A 22,299-nucleotide genomic window follows, 5' to 3' on the forward strand; every position below is an offset into this window, starting at 1 on the left:
TTGTGTACTGTCCCGTATGTGCTTGTTATGTTTCACAGCAGTCAGATGTGGTACCTGGTATGTCACAGTAGTTAGCGATTTCATCGCTTGCTTTTATGGTCTCTTAAGGATGACTTGCCTCATGCTAAAACAGAAATTGATGCCATGAAGAACTGAAGTCATCAACATGTTTGCCCATTGGATCATGTAAGAGAGACACCAAAGAAATATTTATAGTCATAGAGGTAAGAAATAGTTTCTGCTTTCTGTGCTGTCATTGTTACTTACCTTTCTCTGATACTCTCTAAATGCATTTTCAGATAACCTTATCTTACAGGGAAGCTGTTTGATTGCATTGTTTCTAAGGACCACCTTTTGGAAGAGGAAGCTCCAGTCTTTTTTTGACATATTGTTTCAGCAATTGCTTCTGTTCACAGTCAGGGTTATGCCTAGAGACCTCAAACCAGTGAGCCTGAACTGTAGTCAGTCTTCCATAAATAATAATGAATGTGTTTTTATTTTTCTGTTGGGAGAGAAAGTTACAGTACTCCACTCCATTCCAGTGGACTGCAGGAGAGAACTTAAGGCGGGAGAAGTAACACAAAGTAGAACTAATGGGTTGATTGAATTGATAGAATTATTTACTGAGATAAAGGATAATAGTTACGATGAATGCAAAAGCAATTGCTCACCACCTACCAATCAGTGTCCAGTTAGCCTCCTAGTAGTGGAAGAGATTGACATGAAGTTCTACCCCCTTCAAAACTCCTTCCACAATATGTCATATAGTATGGAATATCCTTTGGCCAGTTTAAGTCAGCTGTCCTAGTTCTGTTCCTTCTCACTTCCTTGGGCTCTCAGCTGAGATTGACTGTGGCTCTGTACAACGCTGCCTGGCAGCAACTGTAAGCATCACTGCGCTATCTCCATTGTTTCTCTAGAATGAAAACGTAGTATTATATCAGACACTGAAGAAGATAATTCAGTCCCAGCTGAAACTCAGAGAATAACTTGTGCTTAGGATTCTTTCCCTACAGGAAATGTGAGATAATTATTGCTATTTGGTACTATGTTCTGTAGCTGAGCTGGATTTTGTTATCCTTGAAGAAGTATCTTCCTCTGAAAGGGGAGTAAAACATGATGCTCCTAATGAGCGGAGCAGAGACACAGATCTGATCTGAGTGTTGGTTTCACATTTTTGTGATGCTCTTTGCTGCAGTTTGTATCTAGAGAGAAGCCCTTGTGGTGTCAGTCTGTTGTGTAACCTGCTCTAGTTTTGTGCCTCAAGGAAGAGTGATCCTTTAAACAAATGGTGGCTGTACAGAGGGTATGGGGTGAGATGCATTCCTCTGGCCCCATCCAATGGATTTTCTGTCACTGAAGTCTTGAAGCACAGGTTAGGTACTGGAAGGCTTGAATATTTCCTCACCAATAGGTTAGAGCTTGGCATTTTGTAAGCTGCTGGTATCTCTCAGTAAAGCAAATCATTACAGCACGAGCATTTTCCTAGGCATCTTATGAAATCCCTCTATCTAAGGCTACTGGAAGGCACTCTGAACAAAGATCATTCTCCCCAGCTTCTCTTCTCTGAATGGGAGCTTCAGCCCCCTGCACAGGCTGGAGGTCATCCCCAGAACTTGCTTCAGGTTGTTATCCTTCCTGGCCAAAAACCAGATACAGTATTGTAGATGTGGTCCAGTGAGTGTTGAAGCAGGAATGACTTGTCGTGGTCTGGTTGTGCTGCTTTTTAATGCAGCTGATGATCTTGTTGTACTTCTTTTCTGTCAGAGCACACTGCTGGCTTGCATTCAGCCTGTGGTCTCTCACCACTTGTCCTCCTAGTTCCATACAGTTCGGTCTGTTCATTAAAATGTTTCAGTAAGTTGGTCTGGTCCTACGAAGTTGTATGACTGCAGTAAGCAGTGTACATGGTGCGCTGTGAGTACTGCACACATTCCTCTTGGCAGCTTGTGGAACAGACATTGTGCATTGTTTGGATTGTGTAAGCGTTCCTGTTGGTCTCTTGTGATGCTTACCTTCTTAGAGCACCTTTCCATGTTTGGCTCTACATATTTTGGTACCTTACTTGTTCTGTTTGGCTTAGCAGGGAAGGTCTTCTTCTGAAGCATCCTCAGTCTTGGTCTGGGCAGCATACTTAGAAATGACATGGACGTTACATGAGTGGGTGATCAAAGGGGGAAAGATCTCACCTTTCTGATCTGTTTCCTTTTAGAAGACAGTCCTGGAGAGGATTTGCTTTCCTTGTTTCCTGGAGACTTGGATTCTTAGATGGTTTTGACTGCAGCTATTTCTGATGTTAATTCCTTTTTCTGTACTTTAGTAGCAAAGTGCACGTGGAGTGCTTTGGAATTGTCTGAAGTTGCCAGGTTGCTTGTGATCACATATGTAACGTGGAGTTATGTGTGGTGCCAGTGATAATTCAGTGTGATGAACTTGAAGGCTTTCAGTAGAATTGCAGCCCTAATAGAAACAATGACTTGAACTCTGGAATTCTGTGTAAAATCATTAGCTAGCTTGTGGTCCGGGTCTTCAAACCAAAGGCTATGAGGTGCTGCTCTTGTTGACACAGGCTGTGAAAGATGACTTGAGCTCTAAGAGTAATTTCCCTTCTGCTCTTGATATGAACGTCAAATCCAAAATTACAGTATTAAGAACATAATATAAAAGTTTTTGCTGCTGGCTTGTGGACCTGTATTAGCTCTTAGCCATAGTTTGGAACTTGCAAAGCAATCTTATTTAGATTTTAGTGATGAAATCTTTTGATGAAATCTTTCTTTTAATTCTGCAAAAGAATCTCAATGGCACATTTCTTTTCAGTCTGAAAAGGCTCTGACATAATGAAGATGTGCCAGACTGCAGCCATGTGCCAGATGTGTTTGGATCCATGGAATTTTCTGATGTAGCTTCAGTGTTTGAAGAATCTCCGCTTGATCTAAATACTCAGAGAACAAAGCAGGTGTGTAAAGATGTAGTGCTAGTTTCTTACAGAAAAAATATAGCACTTAATCCAGAAATTTACTTCTCATTGTATATAGTGCTTACTCCATACTTCAGTATCTAGTAAACCTTGACCGAAGTAAGATACAGATTGAGCAAAGTATGTTAAGCATAAATTTTGGTGCCTTCTACCTGTAGGCCATGGTTCATTTTACAAGAACCCTAACTCCAGTGTTTGGTTTGCACAGAAATAGCAAGCAAGGGAACAAGTAAAGGAGTCAGTGAGGATTTTAAAACGCAATGGAAAGTGATAAGGCACAGTTGATAAGATTTTGGAGTTAGGTTGGATGTACACAGAGCTTTAAAGAGGAAGAATCTTCAGGAATAGTGAGCATGGATTGACCAAGGGCAAATTGTACTTGACCCACCATTGCTAGGTGAGCTTCTGCTTTAAAGCATCAAGCTGCATAAAGAAGGCAGTTTTAAAAGCAAGCTTACCAATTCGTTTTTAACCAGTGATTTTTTCAGGAAGGAAAGCTTATAGATGCTGTTTGCTAATGGAAGATGGAGAGAGGAAAAGCAAGAGAAAGGCATGATGTGTGCATAGCCACCACATCCCATCTGCAGCGTTCTCCCCCTCTGCAAACGAGGAGCAGCTCATCAAGCTTGGCCTGGGCCATGGAAAGGGAGCATGCTAACATCTGGGCCAACCCAAACGAGTTAGTTCTGCAGGTTGGTTGTTTTCTGCTGTTTGTCTCATGTCCTGTTGCTCAGCGGTAGATTTGTTCATGTTCAGTGCCAACAGGAAACACCCAACAGGTGGGGTTTGCGGAGAAAGAGGTCCTGCAGGTCTTGTGTGACACCCATGGAACCGTAGCGAGGCTGCATGTGTGTAAAACACCAGGAATCAACAGAGGTGTGAAGGTGAGCTGTGGGCTGCAGTACCACAGGAAGGGATGTGTGTGCTCTGGGTTTGGATGCTTCTGTGTGTTTTAAGTGACTGAGATACCACTGCTCAGTCTGTTTGAGTGTATAGAAGAAGTGTAACATCCATTCTGATGGAGTATTGTGAACGGAGCCCTGTGGGTTTGAGACCTGCCTTTAAGCTTGTGGGCATCATCCAGGAGTTGGGGATGGGGCAAGGGAAGTTGGGGTGAGGGATGAAGCGTAGGAACAGAAACTTCTTTGGTCCATATTAACTCCTCCCTTTTTTGATTAGGAATCGATGTGGGTTTCTTTTATAAAGAAACAGACTCATTGTGAAGCCTGTGAATGAATTGATTCACGCCTGCTGATTGGTGCTGTTCTCTACAAGGAGCTTCAGTGGAAATGGACACTTCTGGTCCACTGTCTGGCCCCCTCCTATGTGCTCAGATCAGCCAAGTTGTCAAGGCCTGGCTCTTGGTTGGTGAGTTGTGCCAAGGTCAGAGAGTTGGATTTTCTGGGCTTTGAGACACGTCTTCAAGATGCACATTGTGTTATTTCTGATGTGTTGACCTGTTGAGGTCCAGCCCCAAATGAGGATTCAAGTACTACCACAGCAGGAATGGTTTAGATTGGAACTGGAATGCAGAAGGTTGGAGTCAGCAGGAGCAGGGAATCGATCATCCCCCTGTACTTGGCACTGGTGAGTCCTCACCTTGAGTTCTGTGTTCAGTTCTTGGCCCCTCACTGCAAGAAGGACACCGAAATCCTGGGATATGTCCAAAGAAGAACACTGAAGGTGTGAGGTGTCAAGAGCACAAGTCTTTTAGCAAGCACTATCTTAGAGGCAGCCTTGATTTCTCCAGCTCCAAGCTTTGTGCCACAAGAGCTCTCCTGCTTCTAACTGTGATGTGAGACCGTATGGAAGGCTCTGCAGAAGTCCTTCCTTTTCTTGACTGTATTTTGTGTGGCTTTGGACTTGTTTTCATCTTCCTCAAAGCCCTCTGCCCAATTCTGTGTCCTTCTCTGCAGCCATGAATTCAATATGGAGCAGGTTCCTGAGCTCAGCGTCCAAGACATTCACAGCGTGAGCTCCCTGTGTAAGATGTATTTCAGGGAGCTCCTGAACCCTCTGCTGACCGAGCAGCTGTATGCCAGGATCTCTATAAGCTCAGGGCAATGTCTTGGAAATGACACGTACCAGTTCCCTGGCCATCCTGGTTAGTGGTTGTAGCAGTGCCCCAGCTCTGAGGTCTTCTTTCTGTTAGCCCCATGAGTCACGTCTTTGCCCCATCCTGCCTCTCACTGATGGCACTTGTGGTGGTGCCAGGAGGTGCTTATTTAAGCTATTCACAATGGTTGTGAGAATTCCTTTTCCTTTGCTGTTCTCCTGCTATTGGTAGAATGGGGTTAATAGCAAAGTGGACTTGGAGACGAATGCCTGCTGCGAGGAGCTGCACTGTGCAATCAGGCTGTAAAGCTGCCCAGTGCTTGCACCGCTTGGCCTTGATGGCACGGGCTGTGTGTATAATCAGGAGGGGTGTTAACTCTTTGAAAGGGCCGATAATATCAGTTCAAGAGGAAATGGTTTTATGTTGAAAGAGGGAAGATTAACGTTGGATGTTAGGGGAAAGTTCTTTACTAGGAGAGTGCTGAGGTCCTGGAACAGGCTGCCCAGGGACGTTGTGGATCCCCCATCCGTAGAGGTGTCCAAGGCCAGGTTAGATGTGGCCCTGGACAGCCTGGTCTAGTAAATGTGGAAGATAGGTGGCCCTGCCAGGCAGGGGGAGTGGAGCTTCATTATCCTTGAGGTCCCTTCCAACCCGGGTCATTCTGTGTTTCTGTGTTCCCCAGATGCCTCTTGGAAGGCATCAAGTCTGCCTCAGTGCTGACCACCAGTGCACTGTCCCCATGGGACTTAATAAGACACTTGATTTCTCTGGCAGGGATCTGCTCGGTGATAAACATGCATGCTAAGAACTTAGCGATAGTGTGGGCTCCAAACCTCTTAAGGTAAACTTCTTCTTCCATTTCAACACGATGCTTAGTTCTGCTGTCCCCCAACCCAGGTGCACAATTTCTAGATGACAGTTTCTACTCACTTGTTTAGCTGGGACTGCTGTGTCTCTGATCATCCAGGAGAATTAGTGGCATCACATCAGTGGCATCACTGTTTGCCCACTGCGGAAGTCTCCAGAGCCCAGCTTGACAGTTTTTGGCTACAGAAATTCAGACTTGGGGAAGTGACCTCGGGGAAATGACTTGTAAGATCTGCCTTTTCTTCAGATCCCAGCAGAGCCAATCTTCCTGCGCATGAAAAGCTGCTTGCATGGAGCTGCAGATACAGTCAGCTGTTGTGGAATTACTCATCAGCCACACAGATGTCATCTTCTGCTCCAAATCCACACCAGCCATGGGAGAGGGAGTAGGTGAGCATCTTCCTCCATTAGCTTGATCTTGATCTGACAGCTTCATCCAATCCAGGGCTTCTCCAAGACCTTTGAAAATTCTATTACTGTTGAGGAGACAGCAGGCTTCTGGGCTTAGATTAGAATATGGTGCCCCATTCCTGGATCCTTAGTGTGTCCAAACACAAACCTTACATGGAGAAAACCATCACTGCTGTTAAGATTTTTTGCAAGCAGTTGAAGCTTGATTGAAATGTGGCAGCAAAGCTTTCTGAAATCCCAGACCCCTAGTTTTTCTAGGATTTTTGTTTGCCTGTTTTTGATACAGTGAGCTGCTCTTAATTGTGGCTGTGTCCTTTGCCACGAGCATACCTCTGAGCACACGGTTATTTTGAGCTCCTCTTCTTCCAGTGTCTCGGATAAGCAAGTCTGAGAGAAATGCAGAACTGGGATGGCTGTGCTGCTGCTTCCTCCTCCATCTCACCTGTGGTTTTCCCTTGCAGGGCACAGTTCTCTGCCTGGGCCCAAGTCTGTGTGGGTCTCTCCATCCACAAAGCTGCTCACACTGCAGGAGGCACAGGCTGAGAGGAGAGGCCAGAGCAGCTCTCCTGTTGCAACACGGAGCAGCAAGATACAAGTGGAGGAAGGGCCTGCAGCTGTACTGAGGAACTTCAACGCAATCATTGATTTTCCATCTGAAAGGTAAAGAAAGAGGAATTCCCTTTCCAGCCCCCATCATCATTGTTCAGGTGATTTCTATTGGTTTATTTTTTGTCCATTATATCTCCAAGCACTCAACTAAAAAACAGTTGCACTATGGGCTCAGTTCAGCCACACAAGGTGCCTTTCCTTCCTGGTTGGGCAGGCAGTCACAAGATGCAGAAAGCCACGCTGGTGTCTATCCTGGCCTGTGCTGCCTGTACCTGGAAACACTGGGGTTTTCCAGATTTCAGGGCCACGCACCTGAAACCAATTGCGCTTCTCCTGTAAGCAGAGCTGTTGGTCGGACTTGCTGGCACTAGAAATTAAAGATGGCAGTGAGCTGAGGCCAAGGAGGTGTTAACGTAAGAGTCAGAGATGCTTTTGAGCTTCCCTTATGGCTGCACCATTTTCTCAGAAAGCAGTTACGCCTGCCAGCTCCTGTCCTGCTGCTGAGCCTTTGCTCACATGCTCCGCATCTTGCTTGACACGGTTGAGAGGAATGTAGCCAGCAGGACTTGAGGGCTGAGCTGTAGGAATGGAAGCATCCTCTGCTGTTTGAAACAGAGCGCGTTTCTAAGCTGTGTTTCAGCAGTAAGCAGGCAGTGCCAGGAGTAGGGAACTGCTGGCAAGGGCTCGGTGCAGCTCTTCCCTCACCCTGCACCACGACTGCTCTGTTTTCTCTGCAGACCATGTTCTCCCGGCAAGAGGAAGGAATCACCTGCTGGCAGTTGGTGTTCCTGTTTCTGCCTGCGCAAACGATCCCATATGGCCAAACACCAATTGCAGAGCAGTGCCAGGGAGCCTTCCAAAGCAGAACGCGTGGTCCTGGCAGGTAAGGGTGCAAATCCAGCTTTCAAAGCACTGCTTGTCAGCAACATGGGTAGAATTCATGCTTTCAGTGGGCTTGTACCTCCTTCTGGCGTTCAAGCCCATACCTGACATCTTCAGCTGACCCCTGTTTTCCCAAAGGATGAAAAAGGCTTTCTCTGAAGCCTTTGCCTCCATGGGCAGAGGAAGTTGGATGCTAACCCCTGTGTATCCACTCCTTCCTAGGTGAATCGAGCTCTTGTGAACCCAGAAGAGCCAGGTCAAGTGCTGATTGCTCAGAGAGTGCTTCCATCAACAGAGACCTCATGGGAAGCACAAGTTGCTGCAATTCAAATGAGAGCCTCCCGTGTGCCAGCAGCGACGGAGAGCAGGAGGTCATTGTTCAGGCACTCATTTCTCCCAGCTCTGCTGAAGGGGCTGATCTGAGCCTGCCAGAAAACACAGTCACCAGCCTGGACTGTGGCCTGGTGCCTTTGCAGAGCAGCCCAGACCAAACACAACCCGAGTGCCCCAACAGCGGCACCTCCAAGCAGGACGAAGTCACTGTCACTGAGGAGCAGCCGAGCCTCTTGGAGGGGGACTTGGAGTCAGGCCTCCAGTCCCAGGCACCCGGCAGCAGCACGAGCTCCGAGCCACTCTCTCCTCAACAGCAAAGGATGAGTCCTGTCTTTCCAAGTGACTAAAGGCACGCTCATGCTCAGTCAACGGGATGGGGTGTTGGAAGAAGAAATGCTTAGAAGAGAAAATTTCCAGTGTTCATTTTAAAATATGGCATTTTTAAAAAGAGAAGAAGATAGAATAAGCAGATGTTGACAGATTAAGGGCACCTCATCAAATTTTGGGAAAGTCCATCTTGAGGAAACTTGGATAAGAGCAGAAAATAACTGTTTATGGATATACCCAATCACTAAAAATACCACCCTGAGTGCCAGCTCATGGCCCCAGACCCTTTTCTTCATTTCAAGAGCTGTCATCACAGAGGGCATCTTCCTGAGCTGGAGACCCTGAAGTAAAAGAATCCTTGGTCCTCAGTTAGTCCATGTAATTGATTTGCCTCGGAGCTGTGAACGTCACGGTGCACTGCTGAAAAACTGGCAGAGTTCCCCTGGAAACCCTGATTTGAATTCAGCAAAGTTCATCAAATCCAACAAGATTCAGAGGAAATGTTACAGGAACAACGAGTTGATATTTTCTCTGAAACTTCCTGGTAGGAGCACTAGAAATGTGGTCAGAAGTCTTTGTGGCATATGTAGGCCTCTTTTAAGAGATCAACATCACCTTTTGCAAAACAGAAAGATGTGGTGATTCATTCACATGAATACTGTGTCTGAACTCCACTTGTACCTGCCAAAGATCCTGCTACCTTCTCAGCTCAGTGAAGATTTGGCCTGCTGTCTGCCCTGAATTATGGTATGGTCTTACCAGATTTTCCGAGTGAAATAACACATGACCAAACACTGCTCCTACTTCAGAATATATCCTGAGTTCATCCCACCTAATACAGACAGAATCATCTTATGCTCTGTTATTAGAGTATGAGAGATGGTTTGCATTGTTGACTAAACATACTTTTAGCACCATAGAACCATAGAATATCCCAGTTTGGAAGGAACCCAAAAAGATCATCAAGTACAACTCCTGGATCCACACAGGACTACCCAAAAATCAGACCCTGTGTCTGAGAGCACTGTCCAAAATACTTCCTGAAATCTGGCAAGCTCAGTGCTGTGACTACTTAATCTGGGGAGGCTGTTCCAGGGCCTAATCACCCTAAATCTTACTTCACTGATTCCTGAGAATTTCTTGGATGACCACGTTCCTATGTCATATGTATCCAGGTTAGATTGCATGAACCAAGCAGATCAATGTGATCTCATCCTCAACAATTTTGCATAAACCTAAAAGCACTGAGTTTTGTAAATGGGAAAGAAACACAAAGCAGACGCAGTTCTTATTCAAACTATAAAATGTCTAGGTGTTTCATGGGAAAAATAAATTTATATTGAACATATTTATATGTAAATTTTATTGTACAATAGAAATAAAAGAACATTAAAAACAATGAGAAACGTGCTGTTGTTTTATTCGTCTTCACAATGATGATGAAGAAAATTAAGTACAGAAGGATTTGGCCCAATATTCACTGACTTGTGTTGTCCCAGATTAGACTTCTCTAAGTGTAAACTCAGAGACCGAAACTACTGTCTTGATGTTCAGATGTCCTTTGCCCAAACCAGTGGGGTTGCTCAGGTGTGTATAGGTCTGTGGGTATGTGTGCAAGGACGAGCATGCACATATATGTGTGTGCACAGGGGTGTGCAGAGTGTTGGAGCTGCACAAGGACATTGTGGTACCGGTGTGTGCGTGCACTTTGGGAGTGAAAGGAAGGGGTTACACATGTGTGTCTAATGTCTGGACTGTGGCAGCAAAGAGGCTGCAGTGTTGTTCTCTGTAGGAAGAGGCCAGTAGTTGCCCCATGTCAGACAGAACCAGTTCAAGTGCTGGCCAAAGCTGAGTCAAGGAGTGATGCTGCTGGCACTTCTGTGATAACTTTGTTAAGGAAGGTTCAAACCACTGCATAGCATATGTGAGAGCTATGAGCAAGAATGATGTGAGACAAACAGCCCTGCAGTCACCAAGGTCAGTGAAGAAGGAGGAGAGGAGGCTTAGTGGACATGGTGGTGATGGACTGATGATTGGGCTGGATGATCTAAGTGGTCTTTTCCAGCTCTCATGATTCTATCATTCTGTGACAGGTGATGTTAGTTTTGTTGACAGGTTCAGCAAGGTGAACTGGGACCAGAGGTACATCCCAAAACCTTTGAGTTGCTGGACTGGAGATAATCTTCCCAAAATAACTAATGAAAATAGTAGAACCATAAAAGGAATTTCTTTATCACTACGAGAAAAAGGGAGGGATCCTTTGGCTAATGAAGGCCTGATTTGGCAAAGCCAGAGACAGTTTGCTTTGCACCACATTTATTTGACTTTCCAGAATGGTGTACTTACTTTCCAGGTATTTCTAAACAGTGATTTTTTATTTCCAAACATGGCTAACAGCAGGTTAAAAATTCTTTTCTTTGTTTCCTTTCTGCTAAGAATGAATGAATTTAATGTGGTCTTTTTCGTGCTTCCTTCTTTACGAAGGAGACAGCTGCTGCATCATGGCAAACAAACATTCAGATGGTTTGGAGAACAAGTCCTTACATAGACTACAGTGTACAGCAATAAAGGGCACACACAGCAACATGCAAGACATTCATTCAGCCTCCAAACACTTCTCCCTGTTGACCAATTCAGAACATATTAAACCATTTAAGAAGGGCATTAAGCTTTAGAGTTGATGGGACGTTTTATACCTTGTACTTTTCTCCAACTCCCATAGTAAGCAAGGAAAAACAGAACAATAATAATAAAATCATATACAAAACAAACAAAGAAAGAAACATACAAGCAGAAAACGCTGACAGAAAAAGAATATACCTCGCAAGGTGTCAGGATCCTTTATATCTTATCCTCAAGGCAGAGGATGAAAGCTTTGTCTTTTCTAGGTAACTTGTGGCTAAGACTGGGAGCTGGGAGGACTTTATACTTTCCCTGACCCGGTGGTATGTAAACTAAATATAGAAGGTAGTCAAATAACTATAACATATGTAACATATATATTTATGTATATGTATTTTTAAATCCCAGACCTTAAGCCTGAAGTTCCTTGAATGGCTGGAGCTTTTAAATAGTGTTTTGATAGAAATTCTCTCAGCTATCTAAGAGTGCAGCTGGTCAAATCCACAAGCAAGCACGAACGATAAGCTTCATTTATAAGAGCAAACACAGAAGAACAACATGGAGGGAATAGTTGTTAGTTTCTTGAGTGAACTAACCCAGGCACCGTGTAGCCTCTACTATTGCTGTTCCTGAAGGAGAATCTGTTCCTCCCTTTATTTCTGAGCTTCACCCACCTCTACCACCTCTCACAAGAAGTGTGTTTTGGGGGAATATTCATATGGAGTCGAAAGGAGCTGGCTGTTCTATCCAATCAAGAATGGGAAGGCATATGACCTGTAGATTAGAGGATAATCCAAATATTTTACAAGAAATCTCTCCATTTATTTTAACAGCTCACTTGGAAGCTGTGGAAGAATTATCACCTATTTACAAACAAGACAGTGAGAGATAAAATTCCATTGTACAGTGAAATCCATGAGATAACAAAGACAGAAAGTCAGTAAGTCCATCTGCCACAGCAAGCAGCAAGCAAACCCCATCACTTTGGTTTTTGCCCGAAAATAAGAGTAAGGTTTGTATGTGTTGGAACAGAACAGCACTGAATGAACTGCAATGGAACCAAACTTTAAATTGCACACCTTGCTTCTGAAATTTGAGGAACTTGATGTGCAGAAGCAGCTCGTGAATGCTGAGTTTACAACAGCAAACCTGAAACTACTTTGAATGAGAGGGAAGAAGCAGAAGCTAATTGTGGCAGGGTGATTCTCTTCATTTAATGCTTCCATTTTCTGTTTTGCCAGGGTTCACTGGATTTCATTTAACGTGAGGTTCTTAATGACTATTATATGTATCCATTTAGAGTGTCATTTAGCCAAAGTCTTTCTGAAACAGACAGGCCTTCCTGTTCTGGACTGTGAACACCGTGTAAGTTTTGCCTCTTCTGCCTTTGCCTGGTCTCTCAGTGGGTTCAACTTCTTTATTCAGTCCTAACTAAGTTTGGCCTGTAGGAAATGGAGAATATTCTCATCTGCTAGAGAAAGATGGCTTTAGAAACTTGGGATGTTTCACGGCACTGAGAGACCCTCCTGCTGCCTGCTTATCTTCTGTGATTTTGCTTCTCATAGAATCATAGAATCACAAGGTTGGAAAGGACCTACAAGATCATCCAGTCCAACCGCCCTCCCATCGCCGTTGCTGCCACAACCACATCTCATAGCTCCTCATCCAGACACCCAGAGCGTATAGTAAAAAGGAAAGTGAGAAATTAAAATTTCCTCAGCAAAGCTTCAGTCATACCAATAGTGGAGGGTAAGACCAGCTCCCGTGGGGCTTCACAGTCAGATTAGTACAAAACTATTCTCAAAAAGGATGCCATCACCTCTTGTAGGCTGAGCTGCCATATCTGCGGCACCTGCTGTGATTCTGGTGGTGGACAGCTGATTGATTCAGAGATGGCTATTTGTGCCAAAGCATTATTTCCATTTCTATGACATGCAGAACAGAAAACAATCATGGCACTCATTGCCAACTTCTTTTTCATAGAGCAGTGCTTATCAGAGGACTTCACTTGTCTCTCCTTCCTGAGCCTTGTTTCATCTGTTCTGCTTGTGGTGGGGCTATGAAAAACTCATCTGATTGCTGTCCGCTTTTGGACTGATGCCCTATTGAGACAGGAGCTCACCTTCCTTTTCTAAAGTCCTGAAGCTTTAGAGATTCTTTTGGTAGCAATATGAATCAGTTTCTACAGATCGTTTTAGCTTTTGTACTGAGGAAGGATTCCACCACTCTGATAGTCAGCACGCCAGTTACTGTGATGTGCAGCTGAATTGGGCTTTCCTACCTCCTCGTGGTTTGCTGCTGTGCCCGTGCAGAGCTGCAGCTGGGTGGAGTGAGACGCTGTGGTTAGGCTGCTACATGTAGGAGGTGCTAGAATCTCTTTGTTTAAATTTATGATGTTTTGAGAACTTGTAATTGCATAATATTCTGTGCCTGCTATAGATGAAATAAAAGAATGGATTTCTTTTGTTTTTCCTGGAGGATGAGATGTATAAGCCAGGCAACCCATGTCCTGTGGCATGCTGAAAGAGGAAAGCATGCAGATTTCTACATATTTGTGTCTGCAACTTACAGCAGAGTGGTTTTGGTTATCAGATGTTAGTCTTAAAAACTGAGATTAAATCTGAGATATACGTTATGTCCCAACTGCTCTGCAGCTTTACTTATCTGAACAAACTTTTGTATTTGGCTTGATAACAAATGAGGCAAGAAAACGCCTTCCTGGCACTCTGAGATTCCTGCCTAGAGAGCTTTGCTTATGTTTGTTTTTTAAGGCCTGTGTGCTTGAGGTAGATTTAAACTATGTGACAATCTTGGGTGCTTTTTCCCTCTTAAAAAAAAACCTATTTCACACGCTTTTATAGCAAACTTGCAAATGTGACCTACGTTTCCCCCAAAATTGGGCTGCAAATGAAAGGAACCAGGGAGTCTCTGAAGACTTTTATCAGTATTCCTCCTGCCTCCTTGTGCTGCGGATAGCAGGCTCATAACTGATTCTTGAACATGTGAGGCTGTCACATAAACCTGTTCTTTCAGAAGTATTTATGTTAAGAATGACTTTGCACACATCCCCTTAACACCCAGGTCCAACACTCTGGCTGTCAGTGTTCATTCTGAACAACCTAAGGAGGTTCTGCTTTCCTTTATGATAGGTTTTCTTTGCAATCATTTTCAGATTAATGCAGACATAAGTTATTAACTAGAATTTCTTCTATTGGTAAAATGTGCGAACCACGAGGGTATTAGTATTATTTGTTCTATTAAATGTGCTTTAACCACTGTCAGACTGTGCAAACAATAACATGAATCAGTCTCACGGTGTGACTGGAACAAGGCTTTGTTTGCAGAAAGAAGAAATGTGCCCTACTGCAGCCTGGTGTGAGGACGTGGGAGCACCTGATTCCTGGTTTCGTTGTCTGCTGGCGTCATTTTGAAGTGTAGTTTGACCACTGTGAACAGACAGCTCACTCTTGGCAGCTGGTGCCTCTAACATTTAATTCTCGTGTATCGGTTCTTGTCTGCTTGGGTATTTTTCCCTGCTATATGGATACTTAACAATGTTGTTCGTAGGTTTTCACGTTCTTCTAGGCTGTACTCCTTCATCCTTCTATTTGCCTTTACTCTGGCAAGTACTAGTTAGACCATAATTGTGTTGTGATAATTGCTTAGTTGGATTTATTTTTATTGGTACAGCAACTGCTGGTATCAAAAGTTGAGCACAGTATCGTTGAAACAAGGTAGCATGTGAGATAACTCCCAGTAAACCTTTAAAATGAAAGTAAATACCCATAATTAAACTATAGCTTGTGTGTGTTTGCACAGGACGAGGGTGGAGTGGCAGACTGGAGTTGCCCTCCCCAGGCACGTCATGGTTACGCTGAAGCACAGAGGGAAAGTTCCATGTCCTGGATGGCTTTACAGTGTCACAACATAGTTGTTGAGCCATGCAGCTTCACAGAGAGATGGCAAAATGCTTCTCCTTCCCAACTGTGTCATGCTGAGAGAGCGTTTGGTGGGAATAGCACTTCTACGTTGATCTTGCCAAATAATAAGTGGACCAAACTCCTGCTTGTGCTCATAGCAGAGTTGTCCCTTAACAAAGTTGCTTGTAGGCAGTTGAGCTGAGGGTCCCCCCTGAGTTGACATCCTGAGGATAATCTGGTAAAGGTGGCATGTGGGAGCCCTGAGCATGGCGTGCTCTCCGGGGGGTGTTTTCACTGACAAGAAAAATTACAGCCTCAGGATAAGCAGAAAGAGATGGAAGATGTTTTCTTGAATTGTCACAGCTGAAATCTGGCTAAAATCTATACTCCCTTTGCAAGGTTTCATTTGTTCTGCTATCTTGACAGGTAAGAGGCTTGGGCATTTTTGCATCTTGTTTTTTGTGATGTGAATTTGTTTTGCATTTTTTTTAGTATCAATAAATTACAGGTTTTCAGTCTGTTTTCTAGAAGACCAGGAGGGAATTGCTCGTCTTAGTCATCGTAGAGTCATACACAAAACAAAGTTTCATCTGGTTGTGAAGCTTAAAGCGTGCCGCTGCACAATTAGAAAGCAATTGCTTTGTACTGGGACTGTAACAGCACTCCCAGTTCTCACTTCATGTCTGCCTGTAAAGTACAAAGTTGTCAGTGCTGTTGGAGGTGCCCTGAGGGATGATGCTGACAGTTGTGTTGATGTTCCCTAGCAGCTCTGAAAAAAAGCATTCAGCGCTCTCTCCTTTATTTTTAATACAGTGATGTCACGTACATGTATCGGTGTTTAAATGCCTTTCATGTTGGGAAGTGGGATGTAGGGATATATTCAGTTTCAGGTTCCTTTTGATGAGTAATTTCATAGGCTTCTTTAGAAAGCAGGGCTTCTTTACTAGCAATTTAGAGCACTTGACCAAGACTTCTCTTTTGACTCATCTGTAGCGGACTGTGTTTCTTTGCACTTTGTAGAGGGACCCAAAAGCAAATGGTGAGAAGACCTCATGGCTGCCATAGGGAGAAAAACCAACCAGCGCCACCCCGACCACACCTGAGCTGTTTGTTACCAAATGTCTGTAATGTCAGTTTCATTGGACTGACTGGGAGCAGCCAGAAAGTCTGAGCAGGGCCACTGCTATGTAGACAAGCACTCTGTATGCAGGACTGCCACAGCTGAAGGTGAGACCATGTGTTTGTGTAGGTGCTGATTTCTGATGTGGATCCTTGATGTGGACAGCTGAGCAGAACTTAACTAATGGGGTGCTTTTGTGAAGTGGAAGGAAGAGCTGCACAAGCAGCACAGTGCTGCACCAGAGCAGGTTCACACTGGATTTGGGGAGAAATTTCTCTCCAGCAGTGTCCAGGAGGCGTTAGGACAGTGTCCTCAACGTGAACTGACTTGTGCTCAGCCCTGAAGCTGTCATGCAGTTAGACCTGATTATCTTTGTAGGCCTCCTCCCCCGATCTGCTATAAACACGATGAATTTTCTTCCTCTTTTCTTCAGATTACATAAGCTCAGTGAAGGGTTTCTGTGCTTGAGAGAGATGCAGGATAAGAGCACAACAGCACAAGGTCTGCCTTTTGGCAGCTGGAGCTGTGATAATTCCAACATGCATGAAATGGCCTGATGTGCAGCGATTTAATTAATTGTGATTGCAGTCACATTTGGAGTTCAAGAGTTGCAGTTTGCATTTTGTCTGTGTCTTTTCTGGACCACGTGCAATTAAGTTTGAAATATTTCAGCATAATGTATGTAAGTGTACGATGAAGGACACTGCAGTTGCTCTTTTGAAGGTAAACATGTCTGTGTGTCCCTGTGTGTAGGTCCTGAAGCTGATCAGACATACTGTCAATAGTAACATCTTACAGATCAAGCTTGCTTGAGTTCTGATTCCAGTGATGTGGAGATGGGAGGAACAAAAGATATCAAAGCGCTGTTGCTATTCAGAAACATTCAGGTCTTGATTTTAGAAGTACTACTTCAACTTCTTTCTCTGTAAGATGAAAATAAAACCAGTTACCTGTTGTTTTAAGTTCACTGCTGTCTCTAGGGGAAATCTTTCCTTACTGTTATATATTAATAGATTAAGTTCATCTGCAGGGCAAGTAGAAAGAACGGCAAAGACAAAGAAACCACACCTGGGTCTGCAGGAGCTGAATTAGTGGAGGTTCCCAGCTGCTGCTGCTCAGGAGGCATCACCCATAGAGCACAGGCTTGCAGGATATGATGCCTAATTGCTTGTTCAGTTTGTTTCAGAATAGCCTGTTATGTTTGAAGGACTTTTGTAGAACATGAAGTAAATTGATATTTTCCTTCTTGTTTGCATAAGTCCTCAAATTCTTGGCTTCCCAGGCTTTGATTGGAGGAGGTGCAAGACAAAGGAGCAGCATCTGAAAGGCACAGCTTTGTGGAAAGGCTCTTACTGTTCTGTCAGGACCTTAATGCAGCACTGCACAACACTGCAGAGCACTGCAGTGAAATGGCTGAGGTACTTGATCAGGCTTTACCTTCAAGGGTCAGTGTTCCTCATAATGAGAAACAGAAGGGTTTTTCGCTGTGGGAAAAACACTATAAAGAGCAATTAGAGCACAGAACCCTGAGCTGCATCTGCTGCAGGCTTCATTCCAAAGTGTTGAAGTCTGGAAGAATTCACTAAGTTACTGTGCGGTGTCAGCTCAGACATATGTAAAGTACAGGTAAGGATCTTCAAATACAAAACCACTCACATTAATAATCCCCAGGGGACATGAAGGAATGCAGGTCTCGGTGAAGGCAAACAGCATCTGTAGGCAGAAGGGCACGCATCAGAGACCTTTTCTTGTTGTTTGCTTGCATTGTAAGTGAAACATCTAAAATGACACTCCCAGAGGAGAATTATACCCAGGCAGTGGTGCACAGGCATGTATTAAAGTGCTCTTAGTACTTGTAAACACAATCAAATCAGATGGAAACATAGTGCAGAGTTCACTTCCAAAGGTCTTGAAGTTTGTTATTTTTCAGGCAAGATCTGATTGCTCAGGGTGTCAGTTTCATCACTATCAGGATGATTTCCCTCCTGAAGCAGAATCTGCTCGTCCCAGTCTCACAGGAAGGCTGAGGCTCACAGTCCTCATTTCCACATAGGGAAAACGGTCTTGTATTTTGTATTTTGCAAGTGTAGCTGCAGGAGAAAGTAGATCAAGTCTGTCTTTGATGCCAGGAATGAAGTACGAGGAACTGTGCTCGTTTCCCAGTTAAGGGCCATCAAGGTAATTAGACATCTTGAAGTACATTATACTTGATAGATCAGAATATTGCATCTCATTTAAATGTCAGTGGGGTCTTTTGGTGTTTTTTCTGCATCCATATTATTTTGTTTCCTTGTCTTTTGTTCTTTCTAGGGCTCATGTGCTTCTGTTACTGTCTGATTCCTTTCTCTGCTGTTGTTGTTTAAGGTTTTCAGGTATCAGGTGGAATATTTTCCATGAGTGAGTCCACAATAATAGTTTAAATGTCTGTGGGATTTTTTTCCATGGTGCACAGCAGAGGTTAAAGCAGTTCATCTGTCCTTGCACTTGAGGCCTGATTTATGCGTCCTAGCCTTCCACTCGTGACCAGCTGCTGTTCTGTAAGGTGCTTTCCTAAATAGCTCAAGTAAAATCTGAGCTTCATAAATAGGGAGCAAGACGATTGTTTAACAAGGAATGCTACTGTTTTCCGAATCCTATTATGTTCTTTATCAAGTACACTTGTCATGTGAGCCCTTTTACTTTCTCTTGGTGCTTTACTGTAAACAGAAGAAGTAGATTTGAGAGACCAGAGGAGGAAAAACATCAGGATGTTGTGTTCTCACTGGGTGAAACTTTGCAGAAGTGTGGAAGAACACATTGTTCATCATGTGATTCTTCCCTGTTGTGTTTGCTCTCATGCTCACATCGAATGACCGTCAAATTCCAGCTTCAAACCGGCACAGCATCACAGCTGATGGTTTTGCTGTTCAAGTTATTGGAAGTCTTATCTGAACTATGAAAAGTAGGGATTCTTTGCTTTCTGAACATATGGAGTGTGTTTGAGTCACAGCTCGATGCTTTTGTCCCTCAGCTGTGGCAGCTAGAAACTTCTCTTACGTGATAGCTGCCATTCTTATGCAGGCATCTGAATTTGACACCTCAGTTTTCAGGAGAAAAGTCTTCAGTTATTAATATTGCTTACTATGATTATAGCTGATAAGGAGCCCTTGTCACCAACCCTGCGTGGATTCAGAAAATGAATGATCTGAAAAAAAAACAAACATGACAGCCATAAGGGGGAAAGAAGAAGTAGAATGTATAACTGAATAATGTAGGCAGTGGCACAGAGTAGGTGGCTTATTACTGTAATTTCTTAAATGTTGGTTGTGAGCTTATTTTGGGAGAGGCGTACGTAAATCAAAAGGGAAGGATGGTCTTTGATCAATCAACAGGTGAGCAACTGTGGGTGAGGGATGCTGGTGAGGAGTCAAGCTGATTGAAGAGATTGATGAGGGCGTAGGAGATATTTAGCATAAAGAAATCTTTGAACTAGGACAGAAAGTCCAGCCCAAGTTAGAATGATCGCAGTCTGTAAGTTCCTTCCTTAGTGGATTTTGCTGGCTAGAGATTTCAGATGTTTTCTTCCTGGCAATAAAATAGTTTCCTTCTAGGGGAAAAAAAAACCCAAAACATAACTGTAAACCCCACAGGATTATGATATCACAGATGTGAGAACTACTGACAGAGACTGCTGGATCTCCTTCATGGAATGGCTTTTAAACAGAACCAGGCGCAACCTTTTGTTTCTTTACGCTGCCCGTGGTTTGTCCTTTTACTCTGGGCTCCTTAGTACTGAATGTGCAGCTCCAGGGTTCTTCAGGAATGAATCAAGTGAAATGATGGATAATTCTCATGTTCTCTTTAAACGGCGAATAACAGAATTTTCATTTCTCCTAAATATTTCTGAGACAAAATAGTTAAGGACAGTGGAAGTGGTATTTCAAGTTACACTGCCAAAACATATCACAGTACAGTGCTACTGGCCTGGTTTTCCATTCTGGTCACCATTCCAATCACCAACATGCTGATCCTGTCTCCAGTGTCAGTCTTTGTGCAGTGCTGTTTTGCGCACTAAACAGGCAGTGTGCTGCCCTCCACACCACCCACGAAGGAGCTATGTGTGTGCATCAATGTGCTTCTGACACATTCTGTGATGGAAGTCACTATGCCTTAGGCCATTAAATAGATATGGTCTGAATTTGATTTTTTGTACTGATAAAGTTAGTGTTTCTGTCACTCTATGCCAGTAGTCCGGTGACTGGACTTAGAAAGCATGTCAGTTTGCTCCTGTAATTGCACCTAACTTTGAAGAATAATTGATTTTCAATACCATTGTTCCATAGTGCTCCTCAAATATTTCACAAATTAAATTCCATTTGAAATGCTTCAGGCAATCTGAAAGAGGAAACTCCCCTTAAAAATACCTGTTATGCAGAGTTTTCTAACTTCCTTGTTTGTCTGGCAGTGATTCAGCCTGGTTGATGCTGACTCAGTTATAACTCTTGTATGTGACTCTTTATGTTCCTGTTTTCATGCTTTTGTTTTATTGAGGGACTGGTTCTTCTGGTCATGGGTTTACATACTGTGACTCAGGTGCAATGCAGACAACACGGCAGTTACAGGAGAAAGCCTGTTAATATCAGGTATGTTAGTACTTACGTTTTCCTTGTGCCTTTAGCTGAGAAATTCATACAGTCATAGAATGCTTTGGGTTGAAAGGGGCCTTAAATTTCCAACTCCCTCCAACAGCTGGTTGTCTCCCACAAGGACAGGCTGCTCTCATCCAGCCTGGCCTTGGCCATCTCTAGGGTTGGGCACCCACAGCTTCTCCAGACAACAGTGCCAGGGCCTCACTGCCCTCTGAATAAAAAGACACACGAGGGTTGAGCAGGTGATCCAAGACAGCTGGCACAGCTTCACCAAGGGTAGATTGTGCCTGACCAACCTGGTGACCTGGTGACCTATGATGGAGTGTTGGCATCACTGCACAAAGGGACAGCAACTAATGGCATCTACCTGGGATCCTGCAAAGCCTTTGGCACGGCCCCTTATGCTCTGCTCTTGTATGGCCCCAGCTGGGGTAGTGCGTCCAGGTTTGGGGTCTTTAACGCAGGAAAACTGTGAACTTCTAGCGATGGTCCAGAGGAAGCCATGAGGATGCTCGAGGGCTGGAGTGCTGCTGCTATGATGACAGGCTGAGGGAGCTGGGCTTTTCAGTCCGGCTTCAAGGAGACCTCGCTATGGCTTTACAATACTTAAACATAAGTAGGAGGGGAATAACATTTTTACACAAGTGATAGGACAAGGAGGAACTTCCTTTGTATGCCCAGCAGAGGCAACGCTTCGCCCGCCCGGTGCCAGCCCTTGGTGCTCCTTGTGCCCCACTCCGCTCGCTCAGAGCTGCGTGCCGCTGCCGACTTGGAGCGGTGTCAGACGCGCCGCGGATGCTTTGTAATTTTAATGCTAAAACGGAGCTGTGCCCGAGGGCTTGCACGCACGTGCCAGGAGGTGGAAAAACAGCAAGCAAACAAACGCGGCCTTTCCAGCGGTGTCGGGGCTCCCTCAACTCTGCCACAGGCAGGAGCCGCCTTCTTTGTTTTACTCCGTGTTTGGCTTTTCAGATGTTGGAGCGCTCTGCCTTTCATTAGTCTTGGATATGGTGAGGACAGGCCGTATCTGTTGGCTCCCAAGGGCTAAGAACCAAATGTTTAGCTGCTCTGGATAAACCTGGCATTGAAAGTATGTTTGTACAGCTGTCACCTTTGTCCCTATGGCTATTTATTGTCTCCTGTGGTCAGTGGGTGTTTCTCGTGCATCTTTCGGAGGACAGCCCGGGAAGGGACACACCTTGTGGGAAAGGTTCTTGAAGTCTGTGCCCTTTTGACACGGTCCCGAGTGGAGCAATGTCCTGAAAACCTGCATTTTCCTCAGCCAGCATCTAAAGTTCAAAAGTACAGTTGAAAGTTAAGGACAGAGAAGTCGGGTTTTTTGAATTCCTTCTTATAAATGCATCAGTGTAGGTGTGTGCTGGAAGGGATTCAGAATGAATGCTGTCTTTCTCAGAGCTCTGTGCACAGCACAGATTCAGTGCAGCCGCCTCAGGTACCTTCCAGCATTCTGTCAGTCCTGCTTTCTTTCTGAACAGCAGCTGTTTAACACTGACCTGTTTGCCTTGGGGATTTCTGCAGAGGTGCTT

At 44.3% G+C, this 22,299-nt stretch overlaps 1 protein-coding gene across 10 annotated transcripts; it reads left to right on the plus strand.

Annotated features, from left to right (window-relative positions):
• The first annotated feature begins 99 nt into the window (after positions 1 to 99).
• Positions 100 to 9,861, plus strand: LOC146756121 (rho GTPase-activating protein 32-like). 10 transcript variants are annotated; one of them, XM_085524909.1, is made up of 7 exons: positions 100 to 224; positions 2,818 to 3,669; positions 3,734 to 3,861; positions 4,157 to 6,290; positions 6,773 to 6,971; positions 7,658 to 7,803; positions 8,025 to 9,861. In XM_085524909.1, the coding sequence occupies exons 4-7, from the start codon at positions 6,191 to 6,193 to the stop codon at positions 8,480 to 8,482; spliced, it is 903 nt and encodes a 300-aa protein (XP_085381035.1). In that variant the 5' UTR covers positions 100 to 224; positions 2,818 to 3,669; positions 3,734 to 3,861; positions 4,157 to 6,190; the 3' UTR covers positions 8,483 to 9,861. The 10 variants fall into 10 exon arrangements, with proteins under 10 accessions (XP_085381035.1, XP_085381042.1, XP_085381040.1 ...); XM_085524916.1 differs by lacking the exon at positions 100 to 224 and having other exon boundaries at positions 2,724 to 3,669; positions 4,157 to 4,564; positions 5,808 to 6,290; XM_085524914.1 differs by lacking the exon at positions 100 to 224 and having other exon boundaries at positions 2,724 to 3,669; positions 4,157 to 4,564; positions 6,148 to 6,290.
• The last annotated feature ends 12,438 nt before the right edge of the window (positions 9,862 to 22,299 follow it).

Source organism: Coturnix japonica, chromosome 28 (genome assembly GCF_054131305.1).
Source record: "Coturnix japonica strain WE chromosome 28, WE-NBRP24, whole genome shotgun sequence".
Lineage (NCBI taxonomy): Eukaryota > Metazoa > Chordata > Aves > Galliformes > Phasianidae > Coturnix > Coturnix japonica.

What these genes read in the sequence shown, in the direction of transcription:
- LOC146756121 (XM_085524909.1), top strand. Translation starts at nt 6,191, where the DNA reads ATGGAGCTGCAGATACAGTCAGCTGTTGTGGAATTACTCATCAGCCAC. An exon ending in AGCCATGGGAGAGGGAGTAG is followed by an intron (nt 6,291 to 6,772) that starts GTGAGCATCTTC and finishes TTTCCCTTGCAG; the next exon opens with GGCACAGTTCTCTGCCTGGG. An exon ending in ATTGATTTTCCATCTGAAAG is followed by an intron (nt 6,972 to 7,657) that starts GTAAAGAAAGAG and finishes TTTTCTCTGCAG; the next exon opens with ACCATGTTCTCCCGGCAAGA.